Source organism: Martes martes, assembly GCF_963455335.1.
Source record: "Martes martes genome assembly, chromosome: 3".
Taxonomy (NCBI): domain Eukaryota; kingdom Metazoa; phylum Chordata; class Mammalia; order Carnivora; family Mustelidae; genus Martes; species Martes martes.
In genome coordinates, this window is record NC_137890.1 from 30127450 (window position 1) to 30141284 (window position 13835).

Consider the following 13835-nt stretch of genomic DNA (forward strand, 5'->3'; position numbering starts at 1 on the left):
CAAATGAGTTAAGTTAGAGGGTTTAGACTTCCAATAAAGGCTTGGAATAATGTTTGAGAGAAACAGGAGAGGGATCTGAAGAAAAACTACTTGTTTTTGAATTAGTGGGCCACTAAGGACCCAATGAGACCAATGAATGGATCCATTCTGGATGCCCTTCCTCCCTTCCTCACCCCTAGTCCTAAGTGTCTAGAATCAAAAGTGCCAAGAGAGTCAATTATAGCAATGGCTGGAATTTGGGGCTGCTGTGACAGAAAAATAGGGACAGAATTTCAGATGCTGATGAAAGAAGACTTGAGTTCACCAACTGTGGAATTCAGCCTGAGTTAGAAATATGAAAGGACAAGTGGAGGATCCAAGGGATGTGGAGGTATAATAAATCCTAGAACAATATATATAAGTACACTGTAGTTGAAGAGACAGAAGGATAGATGGTTTCTGCTAAAATAGAATATTTGAGGGGTTTTTTTTCATAGTTAAGAGCATTTTACTGAATGATATGGCCTGTTAATGTGACCATGAGCAGGTAGCTGAAGTATAGTGGAGGGGAAAGTCATTTTAACTACCTCAGTCTGAGAACTAAAAGGCTCGGCACTTAGGTGATCATCTACATCAGCACAAAGACACACAGATGGTGGATGGCAGCACTGTCACCCACAGGGTTAAAGATGTTTACCATTGAAGGAGGGGGTCCCCTTAGATACAATATGAAGTAATGGGACAGATGACAATAGTTTGATGCTCAATCAGGGAGAAGCATACAGCAGTTTTAGTATAAAAATATGAAAACAGGTATACGATAGAAGGGTTTATATTTTATGTGGTGACCAAAGATGAGAGAGGGGATAAAACTAACTGGCCGATGGCTCCAAACAGATTGCTATAAAGTTGTTTCAATGCAGTTGTTAGATGAGGACTCACACAGTCAGCCTGGTATAGGCAAAGACAGACTAGTTTTTTAAGGTTTTGTCTATAGGGACGGGGGCAGGCCCCTTACACAGCCAGTGTTTTTAATGAGTAGGTTATTCTGTAGGGCTAAACATGATAGGGGTAGAGGGAATATTGATTCCATTTCATCCTCTCAGGGAATTAATACAGCTAAATAAATGTATCTTACTACTTCCTTATTTATATCTCTTACTACATTTATTGCTAGAAAAACACTTTCACTTTCTACCTACTCTCCCTTTATACTTCAGTCCATTTATAAATAAATCAAGTATAATTATGGCTAATATTTGTTAAACACTACTCAACCAAAAAGACAGAGGGAGAGAGTCTGGAGATTTAAAAAATAACCAAGGACAGATTCCACTAACTTAAAAAGATGCAAAAATACCAAAAGTTGCCTTTAGCAAACTTTACATCTACCTCTTAAACCTTTCCTTGTTAAAACAATTTTGCATTCACATCAGTGTGTGTACTCTATGCGGATCCTGACCCAAACTGTTGGGAAGAGTGGGAGCAAGGATTAGAAATTGGAACACTGACTAAACATTTCATGAACTATCTTTAAAAATCACCGTAAATAATCCTGTTTAGAGTAAACTTTAAAGTGATTTTTGTTACACTGTCTTCTGTATTTAGCCATATTATAGAACTCCTGTTGTCATTGCAAATAGGTACTATAACTAACCGTTGGCCTGCCTCACAATACTTAATTACTTTGCCAAGAATTGATGGCATCCTCACTTAGTGCAAATGTGATTTTCACTCTATTTTAGCACTCTAATAATGCTTTAGTTCAGAGAGTAAATAGCATTAGACTTTCCTGTTATATATAACTGTATTTTAAAAAATATATGTTAATTAGTGGTAAGAACAGGGAATAATATGAAGAATACAGACCCTTTTATGTGAGGTGTTTATGTGCTTATAGACATTGTACCCTTTAAAAGAAAACCAGAACCTTGTGCCCATTTTAGAACACACTGTTCAGTTGTGCATCTTAGAATCTTTGTTTAATGTTGTTTCATTTGTTTAAAATGCTTTCCTTTTTTTTCTAGCATTTTTACTGTTTTCCTAGTTGACCAGGCTCAAAAATTTCTGTTGTCATCTTTTCTTATCTGTACTTTTCAGTAATGCTGTAGTTAGTAATTTATTAGTTGTTCACTCAAGGACTATTGAGTCCTTATTAATATACCTAAATAACAAGATAGGAAGTAGGCACTGAGTAGAGAGGAAAGGGGAGGGATACAAAATAAATAAGGAGTACAGTTCTTCCTCTTGGGGTCCTCACTATATAATTTGACAGACATGCCATACTCAAATAATTAGGTTGCATTGTGATAAGTTACAGAATGACTTCACTTAGGAAGTGATATTTGAAGAGACGAAAAGTCTTAAAGAAAAGTTGCTAAGAAAAGTGAAGGAATTTCTAGACAGAGAATCAACTGTTGAAAGTTATGGAGGCCTGCTATGTTTGGAAACTGGAAACTAGTTAATATGGTAAAGTAAAGGAGTGGGGGTAGAAAGCATGGAAGTACTGGGGAAATTAGGTTTCCCTCTCTTTCCTTAGTACTTTGTCTGTAAAAGTAGGAAAGCCTTACTTCTCACCCACAGTGTTCAGTTTATTTTCTTGCCTGTGGCCCACTTGTACTTGTATGCCTCTTATTTCTGTTAAGCTTCTTAAGGGTAAGGACTCATTAAGAATCCCTTCTTATTCATCCACATTTCTTCCAAAGTATTAAATACTACATTTTGCTCATGGTAGGCTTTCAACATTTGTTGAATACTAAATTTTAAATCTTGGCATTTGATATGATCGTGCTTCTCAAAATAATTCGTATCACATATATGCTGCTTCTCATTTAATATTCTCTCCTTTAATTTCATTGTGACCTGTGATGTTAATGTATTTTATTCTTCTTTTTTTCGTGTCAACAGATAGCTACTCTCCCAGGATCACGAGTAGAAAGTAGTGGAGAGAGAAAGATATACATAATTACAAAAAGATATAGTAAATATATAGCTCTGAAAATCATATTCCTTTGGGTTGAACTCCCAAATTAAATAAATGTGAATATTCATGACCTTAATGGTTGAATTGAGGATGAATACTGTGATACATGTTGAAGGTGGCATAGGTCATGGTCCCATCATGAAATGATTAGCACTCTGGACTCTGAAGTTGATGTACATCAGTCTGAGAAGGCATAGGGCATAAAATGTTGATCTTAAATTAAAATCCTGAAGATTGGAAACTATGAAATATAAGCAGGCTAATAGGATGTTTCATTCATTGAGGAAAATATAAGTAGAAAAAGAGAGAGAATAAATTATGTACTTGACATGGGAGATATTTGACTACCTAGAGTAGAGCTTAAATTTTTTTGGAAAACAAGTTTACTTCTAGGTTAGGGCTAGAGATAAAGTGATTTGAAACTTGTAGGCCCAGTTCTTTAGATACTTGCCAAAAATGAGGCTTCCAACTTTGTGAAGGTTGAGTGTTAGAGTTTATATTCAGAAACTAAATAATACCTCATTGGAAGTATTCTAAAATATCTTTATAATGCCTATATTATCTGAATTCTTGCAGAAGCAACTTGTGTCTCCAAACATCTCCATGCCTTTGTACAAACTTGCATAGGCTGATTGGTGTTCACATATAGAAAGTAGATTGATTTTTCCAAATTTTAGGTCCCTGAAGATGTGGAAGAGAGATGAAGGGAAAATATCTTTTGGTAATCTCTCTAACAGCATTACCCAGGGCAGTTGGTCAAATTAGCAAATGTTTTTCACATTTTATTTATGTGCAGTTTCATTCTTCTGGGTTACCTAATGATGCCTGATAGCCACAGCTTTAACATACCCTGAATTGCTTGGTTTTGTTATGTTCATAGACTTGTGTATATATATACACATAATCTGTTTTTTAATCTTAGTAAATACTAAATATTTATTTAATACACCATTAACAAAATGAAATTAAGACAATTAAAATAACACTAATTGTTATACATATGCTGTTTTTTTTATTTTCCTGAGAGATTTTATCTTTTTCGCTTTAAAAATGGCAGTTCTTAACTCTGCTCATCAGGCAGCACCATGAAAGAATTATTATCATATTCTTGCATGAACATTTGGCATGTTTGGTCATGTATTTTCACAGTGAAAATTATTCACTTACTTGATCTTCTGTGCCTTGAAAGATTATCAGCTTACAGTTGCAGTTTAGTGCTCACTAGTTTAGTTAGGGTTTTAGTACGCTTTAAGTTTTAATTTTCTTAAGAGACCATCTTTGTCTTTAGTCTTTGAGAATAAAAGGATTTAGATTATTATAGATATATGTGTGTATATGTATATACACACATACATAGTGGTACTCCTATTAATCTATGAATCCTAATTTATGTATTTTAAAGTAAGAAATTGAGACTTCAGAGAAATTAATATTTTCATGCATGTTCATATCTTTAAACAACTTTCCTAAATTTTCTAAAGAAAACCATACAAGTATAGATTATTTTTAAACTCGAGCTTTCTATCGGGTGTATTTTTGATATTTGATAAACTGAATTTTATTTGGACACCATATTCTTAAAATAATAATAGTAAACCAGTGTGGCTAAGATTTTTCCACAAATTCAGAACAAAAGCAAACAAGTGTCAAATTTGACTCCATATATGATTAACACATACAAAATTGATTTGATTGGCAATTTATTATAATGGTTAGCAGTCATATAACTTTAAAATATCATTATACATGTTAACTCATGTTCTCAGACTCAGGAAAGACTTAAGTTTGCAAACTGAAATAAAAATACAAGCTTTAAAAATTGTTAATCACCACATTGCTTCTTATCACTAACTTTTGCCTTGCTTTTCACAGTGCTTTTTACATTGCTTTTAACACTACAGAAATTTATGCTAGAAAAAATAGAAAATGCTAAAAAAAAAAATCCTGGTATTGTTTTATGTCAAAAGATCTGCACCACTATTTTCTGTGAAGGAGAAAAACCATTGAGCACATAGCCCAAAAATTCTATATATATGAGTGAACCAGTAAGGACATCTTTTTCCCCAAAGAACAGTATTTTAAAATGCTTTGCATCTTGTTTCTACTTCACCTAAAGAGAAAGGGCCTTATTTGCTGTACAGTTTTAAATGTGGAGGGGGGTTTGTTTTTTGGTTTTTATTTTGTTTTAGATTTATTTGTAGGCATATTACTAGAAATTCATTTCTCTGGCTTTCATATGTCTTATATTTCTGAATTAACATGCATATGTATGTATATGGGTGTGTATCTACATCTGTCCATACATATATACATTAGGAAAATACAGAACTAGAGAATATTAAATAAATTTTCATTATCAAAAGTGACTTATAATTGGTTGGGAATTACATTTCTTTTGTGTTGAAGTTTTAGATGACGACAGCTTTTATTAACATTTTGAGTGTCCTCTTTTTTTTTCCCCAAAAATAACCATTTATCACTGTATTTATATAAGCAGTAAAACTGTAATTGCTATTCACTGGAGAGATTTTAATTTCAGATCATACAAATATATTCAGTTGCATGATATTTTTATGTAAAATGTATCCCATTTACATTTTCATTAAGACATTTTGTGAAGATGTTGATTTTTCTGGGACCATGCTGCTGCAAGTTTGGTTGTTTAACAAATTATTTTTAGATTCTAACATAGAGATGAAAATGCTCTGTGCATTTCCTAAACTTTAAAATGAAGAAAACTAGGTCCGTCTTTTGAGAAAAGATTCAGGTTGTATGTTTTTCTGTATGCTTTTCTTAACATATTTCCTAACAGCTTTCAGTAACATTTCCAAATGATTTTTTTCTCATTCAGAGAAGAAAGGGAAATTGAAAAAATGACTTAGTTTTTTTTAGCTTTTTTCTTTTTTTCTTTTTTGTACTTTAAAAAGTAAAAATGTCCACAGATTCTACATGCCATTATTATTCATAATGATAATTGCACTATCAGTACAATCTATATTATTTACACTTTATAAAACAGCAGACTGTTTTCTGTCATAAAACAAATCTAGCTTGTATTGAAACATATGTCGTCTATTAAAAGAGTTTGAAGGTTTCCTACTTGCATTGACTGTCTTAAGCTTTAAATCAATGTCTGGCTCTTAATTTTAGTAAATGGCATGACACACTATATCCATGGAGAGCTTTTGACAAAAACTTAAATTTATCAGTCTTTCTTTGCTGTGTGGTTTACTCAGGTGGCTTCAGTTTCCCTTTAGTAAAATAATATCACAGTGCTGGTGCTAGAGTACAGAGCAATGTTGTTACTGTAAACGCATCTTCTGCAGATAATATCCTGTTCCCTTTCTTTGTTGATATTTTTCTTTCTTAAACTTTGTCGCTCAGAGTATCTTTAATGCTAGCCAAGGAGTCAGGGATTTGGACGTATTTTCATGGACTTCCAAAGCTTTTTTCCCCCAGGTGAGTTAACTATAAGGAACAGTCATACATTATTCAGGTATTTCAGCATGTATAATAAATTTTACCTTCTACCTTTTGAAGCCTTTGCTTATGGTTAATAAAAGAATTTTTGCCAAAAAAGTGCTACAGTTGAGTCTCCATGGTAATCCTTTTCCCTCTACTTTTGCCAAAGAATGTATTATTAGTTTAAGTTAAGCTTTTAATATGACTTCAGATTCACATATGTAATTTATGACTAGCTTTTCCCCCAACAACATCCACATCTGGCTTTCTCAGAGCTTGCTTATTTCAATGGGCGAGTCCCACTCAGTGGCTCTTCTCTTCTTCCCTAGCCTTTCACAGTGCCCTTTTGGATGTTCATCTGAGAATGGGGTGGGAATGCAAGGAGAAAAAAGAGCACTGCACTTCGTCAGTTTCACAGGCTGGCCCCCAGGTCTTCCATTTCTGTACTGAATGAAGTGTGTATTGCTAGGGTTGCTTGAGGATGACAGCTATGGTTCTATGACCTTTTTTATATATCAGTTCTTCTTATGCTGCTTAGTATAAAAAAAAAGTGTAGACTTTGTTTTGTATTTACTAATTTGTATAGTTCAATAATGAATATTTTAATAGAAGTTCTCATATATACCTTTCACTGAATAACTTGAAATTGTTACTAGTTTTTGCCAAGACTTACCTCTTAATGTTACACTAAATGATCAAAAGTTAGAAATATTGTTATAACTCAGTTAAAAGCTGTAGATTTATCATTGAATACCAGTGAAATTTATTTTTCACTAAATCTATTCATATTTGCTTGTTTTTGACATCATACCATGTAATTTTTTAAAAAATGACTTGTAAATAGGACTAACGTGCCTCTTCCAACTATGAAATAGCATGATGTATTTACTAAAATTGATTATTCACAACTAAACATTTTTAAATGTTTACTGAAAACTTTGTTAGTGTAGTAGCACAGTTTAAAGTTTAGACCCTTAGTCTCCCATTTTTATTTTGAGCACTATCTTTGTATTCTTATGTAAGTTTATATAAATACGAATGCATGGGTAAGGACAATGCATATTTTAAGTTTACTTTAGATTATAATTCTAATCTAAATTTTTCCAGTGTTTAAAATTCTCATTTCCATTTAATTGTCAATGTATGACTAAACAATGTTAAATAAATACAGCATGACAATTATATTAAATGTAAATAAATTCTATCCCTAGTACATATTTGTATATGTAAAAATTGGTGATTATTTATCACCATAATGAAATTTATGGAATATTATGTGAAGGTTAATAGTGGGTTTAAAAATTTTCCCTGATTGGGGGCTCCTGGGTGGCTCAGTGGGTTAAGCCTCTGTCTTCAGCTCAGGTTATGATCTCAGGGTCCTGGGATCCAGCTCTGCATCAGGCTCTCTGCTCAGCAGGGAGCCTGCTTCCCCACCCCCACCCCCACCTGCCTCTCTCTGCCTACTTGAGATCTCTCTCTGTCAAATAAATAGATAAAATCTTTAAAAAAAATTTTTTTCCCTGATCATATACTGAATTAAAGTCACAGGTACACAGAATTCTTGAATCCACATTTTTTTTTAACCTCAGGATTTTATATTTAATTTTTTACCATAGGAAAGACCCTTTAGTATGAGACTACTTGTAGTGATAGAGGGATAGAACTATTCAGGATTATTTTATCTTGTATAAATATTAGTGGGTTTTTTTCATTTTTATTCCATTTATATGACATTGCTAAATATTAATTTAATTTTAACCTAATGTTTGAATAAGTGCCCCATTATGGTCATCTTTTGTTGTATTTAAACATAAAGCAATTTTTAGAGTCTCTAGTACTGTATTTAAAAGTACAGTTTAAATCTGTCTTAAAGGAGTAGTAATGACAATGGAAGAACCCCCGGTATGGAACTTCCCTTTCATATGGTTGGGAAGAAGACAAATGTGAGGAGGTTATTATTTCTCTTTATTACATTCACATAGGAAACAATTTCATTCAGATTTCAGATTCAACAGAAAATTTAGAGCATATCCTTTTCTTTCATTTTAGAAACAACGCTTTTATATCTAAATGTATTATATTTCTGTAAAAATGCATCTTTGATATTAATCTCTGTACTGGAAGTATAATCATCTTTTTCTGTTAATAGCATTAATATGTTTAGTAATGGCCTAGCAAATTTAGCAAGACATTTTTATTTGTATTATATTAAGAAAGTATGAGTTGTTAAAATCTTATAAGCACTCTTACTTCATTCATAACTAGTAAATATTAAGATGCAGTTATATTTTATGCCCTTTTTTTTCATCATTGCTATCACTATTTATAGATAAGTCTCCAGAGTCTTCACACCTGTTTTCTCTATAAATAAATATTACAAAGTGGAAGGAAATGAAGATTTAGACTTTTTAATCCATACCAACATGCAGCAATGCAGTAATAATGATTCAAAATTATTCAGTTGTGGTTCACAGAGTGTATTTTTTTGTTGTTCCTACTCTTTAATATTTCAATAATAAAAATAAAACCAAGTACTACCATATTTCTTAAACTGTGGTGGGCAAAAACCAGAGGTTCATTTGCTCTCCCACTAACTTTTCTTCACGTCTATTTTAAGTATTACTCAGCATTGAGAAACTGAAAGATTCTTTAGTAGTGGGATTAATGTATATATTCTGTTATTTTATTCTCGTTTGATAGTATTATAGACTTGCTATAAAAGCTATTAATAAGAGGATGACAAAGTGATAATAGATTTTATTTTGTTTATTTTTTTCCTATTCAAATTTTCAGGAACCTAAAACTAATACTGATGACTTTTTCAAAGATATAAACTCCTGCTGCCCACAGGAAGCCACAATGCAAGAACAAGATATGCCGTTCTTGCGAGGAGGGCCAGGCATGTACAAGGTAGTGAAGACGGGACCTTCCGGTCACAACATCAGAAGCTGCCCTAACCTTAGAGGTATCCCAATTGGAATGTTAGTTCTGGGAAACAAAGTCAAAGCAGTGGGAGAGGTATGGATTCTTGTAGCTTCATGACTTCTAAATTATTCCTTTTTAATATAATACAACCAGAGCATCTCTTTCTTCCAAAGGTTGCCATTTCCAACGCAGGTTCTTAAATGTTAATGTTCTTTACCTTTACTTGTATTACAAATATTACTAACATAATTTTTCTGTTTCTTTTTTAAGTAATTTTTTCTTATAATTATCCTTGTGAAAACAATATTTATATTAACAAAATGATTTGTATTGTACATATGAATGTTTGGTATGTGCATATATCTTTTCATAATTACAAATGTACTATAACGTCATTGATTAACAGCACTTTAAAATATTTGCTATGAATTGGTGTGGAGATGTAATACATATAAAGAGTTTCATTTCTTTGTTCCCATTTATGTGTCTCACTGAAGTCCTGAGCAAATAAAATTACTTTTTAGTCACCTGTGGCATTTGCCTCACTGATGAGCTTGAAGATGTAGTGTGTCATGCTATTTCTCAGTGTCAGGGTCATTTTCAGGTTGTATTATAGACACGACCAATCTAAATAATAGTTTGCTGTGTTAGGACATTTTAGGTGCCAAAAAGAAAAAGAGAGAGAGTGCCACCTGTTTTGGGGTAATATTTCAAGTTACTTAGGGGTTATCCTGTGCCTTAAAAATTATTATTTTTACCAAAGTCATAAATAAGCAGTATTTTACAGAACTTTGTATTGATTTCTGTCTTACCTCAGGCTGTGGTCTTAATTTCAGAAACTAATTTCTGGTAAAAACTTTCTGAATGATTACCCTATTCAAACACTTAAATTTGTTGCTGGTTTTCAGCCTGAGTGCCCTAAAAGAGTCAAGCCAATCAATCATGCTTTTTGTTATGTACTAGGTAACCAATTCTGAAGGTGCGTGGGTGCAGCTGGATAAGAACAGCATGGTAGAGTTCTGTGAGAGTGATGAAGGAGAGGCATGGTCCTTAGCTAGAGACAGAGGCGGAAACCAGTACCTCCGGCATGAAGATGGCAAGTTGGCTTAAATTTGTGATTTAATCTGATTAACCTTTGGAATGCAGAAGTAAACAACATTTTTGTGTGTTTTGTTTTTTTTTTAGGTAAAAAGGCAAAACTAAAGGTTAAAATCTTAAAATTGTTAACATTTGTTTGTAAAATAATGGATACTAAATGAATGCACATGTAAGAAGAGAATTAAAAGAAAACATGAAACATATGATTCCATCCTTGAAAACCATGCTTTTTATTTCATTGATGTGGATTCATATGAATTCATTATTCTGTGCCAGTCCAGGGCTGAATGTTTTACCCTTTCTGCCACTAAATGGAGATTCACTTTTCAAACCATTAATCACAGTACTTCTCCCAGGCAATTTCATTTGATTGAATTTTATCTCATTGAGCATTGGATAAATGCATAGCATCTTTCGGAGCATTACTATATTGTTGTTAGAGTTTCAGCTTTCAACTTTATCTTTTTTAGTAACGGTCTTATTTAATAAAAGACTTTCCTTATTGTCCCCCTCTGTTCTTTCTCCTGTGGGCAGAAACATGGTTCTTCCAAGTTCACACCATGTCATCACTTGGGTGAAGCTTTAACTGAAACTGACTGAGTCAAGAATTCTGTGTTCCCAAAGAACTATATTCACCACTAGACAAAACTGTTTCTATATTGAAGTTAATTTTCATATCTTTAAACCTAGATTGTGAGTCCCTTGTGGACAGGCACAGGTTTTTCATCTTTGTGTTCCTTCTTCTAAAATATACTAATTTCATACTAAGTTTTGTAAATACAAGTTGAGTCACAAAAATATTAGTTAGGGCATCAAAATAAATGGGTAAGTCAAGCATAGATTTTTTTTTTTTAAAGATTTTATTTATTTATTTGACAGAGATCACAAGTAGGCAGAGAGGCAGGCAAAGAGAGGAAGGAAAGCAGGCTCCCGGCTGAGCAGAAAGCCCGATGCGGGGCTCGATCCCAGGACCCTGGGATCATGACCCGGGCTGAAGGCAGTGGCTTAACCCACTGAGCCACCCAGGTGCCCCACAAGCATAGATTTTATTCCAAATCAAATCCCAAAACTTACAGGAAAAGGTCAGATAAATAAAAGAACATGTGTATTTATCCAAAAGAGAGTAAGTTCACAGTTTATTGTACAAGAGGTAATATGGCCATAAGTATAAATAGATTTTTTAAAAAGTTAAAGCTTCATGAATGACAGAGTACGTTTAGATATATTAATATTGTACATTAAAGTCCTCCTTTTTTTTCCTCACAACAACTCTATGTGATAAGTTATATAATCTTCATTTTACAGATAAGGAAACTAAAGGTCACAGAATTTAAAATTACTTACCTATGGTTATACAGCTGGCTATATGGCAGATGTAAGACCTGAGCCAGAATCTTCATTCGTGTTTGAAATGCTGTGCTCATTACACCATACCACCCTGTGTCAGTAGTCAATGAATAGAATTTGAGAACCTACTCCCTTCCTTGTCTTTACAGACACACTTTTCACAGTCAGAGATGATGTGGTTATGAAATAATGTTGAGAAATGGCATAACCGTCCTTCCATTTGTTGTGAGAATGAAAAAGGGTTCACTTGATGTAAGTCAGACATTTTACAGAATAACCTTCTCATTTATAATATACTTAAAAACATACGTATTCAGAAATTTGTAAACATTTCCACTATATAGGAATATTTAGATATAAATGAAAATACCTAAAGTGGGATCAACTTTATAGAAGACATAGTTCAGTAGTATGAAAATAGTGTAGGTAACTATCAAAGGACCTTCCTAGCATAATAATTATTTTAACTAGCAATATAGCCTAATACAGCCTCCTGGGTAAAAGTGGACTCCGGAGCTCGACTGCTAGAATACAAATACGAGCTCTGCAGCTTTTCAGTAGTGTGACCTTGGCCAAGTTACCTAACATCTCTGTCATTCAGTTTTCTCGTTTACAAAATGAAAATACTTTATAAGTTTGATATGAAAGCTACATGAACAAATAATAACATAAAGGTGCCAGATGGGAAGGTTAGCTGTTATTAAAATGTAAAATGCTGTCTATTCTAAAGACTGACTTTTAAAGGGAGAATTTTACTTACTTACTTACTTTGCTTTACTTACTTACTTACTTAGAAGGTAGAAGATTCTTCTTAGATAAAATGCTTCTTAAATTAAATTAGGGTATTATTTCTGCTAAGAGAGATATTCAGCCCTAAAAGCAGAAGTTTAAATTTCTCTCTGCCATCACTTAACATCCTTTCCCTCTTTGATACATATATATTTGATCATAATGTGATTCTTAAATTAACATAAGACCTGGGGTGATCAGGAAAAACGTGATGAGTTAATGCCTTAAAATCACTAAGATTAGTTGATAATTGTATCCAAGTAGTCTGCTCATTGGTATAAGTAAGTAACTATCTAATATGGAAATAAGAGGATTTGGCACTATAGCAATTTATATGAGGTACTATAAGTAAAAGAAAATTTTCCTCTTGTTAAAATTCTTTACAGACAGGTCTTTGATATCTTTAAGTAAAACTAGTAGGCAAAGTTACTGCTTGGTTAGAAACAGACTTCATGCTTGGTGCTGAGGCCATTCTGAGATTTTAAGAGTGATGTCGTCTTTCCCACTGAGATTAATGTTCATGGGTATTTTCCAGAAGAGCTCTTCCACTGCTGAAATCTCTCATACTGAAGAGTATTGCCTAAGGGAAGTGCTGGGATTGATTTTTTGAAAAGAGTCTAGAAATGTAAATGAAGGGGTAGACGTACAGTACCAGTGGTACAGCAGGAGTCTGATTCACAGGGAGGAAGAACACACTCCACCACCACCTTCTAGTTCCATTTTTTCTTTAGAGAGATGTGACTTTTAAAAACTATACTCAAAACTTTTCATTATTCATTATGTTATTTTGATGGACTCTTTTTTTCTCTTTTTTACTTTTCATTTGGCAGATTTTATTTTGCCCTTTTTTAGCTGGCATTAATTAGCTATTGAATTATGGCATTAGTGTTTTTAGTCCTATATCATACAGAAGCTTATGGCCACTTGATTGATAATAGAGAATAACTTAGCTTATTAATTATGTGGTAAACCGAATAAAATATTTGCCTTTTTTTCATGAAATAGGATTGACTTGAGCATGTACAAATAGCTCTGACTATATGACTTGGTTTATCATCCTTTCATTTTGGGGAAAATGGCCTTAGATAATAAGTAAAAATAAGCTAAAAGTTAAATTTTCCACAATTTTTATATTCAGAACTTAAAATACTTCATATATTAGATATTCAAATAGAAAAAAGTACTTAGACATTTTTAAGACTTTTTACTATTTGAGTAGTGATATACAAAATATTTTGATTTCTGGTTTATA

At 32.9% G+C, this 13835-nt stretch overlaps 1 protein-coding gene across 2 annotated transcripts in view; it reads left to right on the forward strand.

Annotated features, from left to right (window-relative positions):
- The window catches only part of MYCBP2 (MYC binding protein 2), a 262432-nt gene that overhangs the window by 175863 nt on the left and 72734 nt on the right, over nt 1-13835 (forward strand). Inside the window, exons 53-55 of one of the 2 annotated variants that reach the window (XM_080798126.1) lie at nt 6347-6421; nt 9218-9442; nt 10313-10445. In XM_080798126.1, coding sequence (XP_080654252.1) covers nt 6347-6421; nt 9218-9442; nt 10313-10445 — 433 coding nt within the window. The remainder of the gene's footprint in view (nt 1-6346; nt 6422-9217; nt 9443-10312; nt 10446-13835) is intronic. The other variant, XM_080798127.1, reaches the window with a different exon arrangement.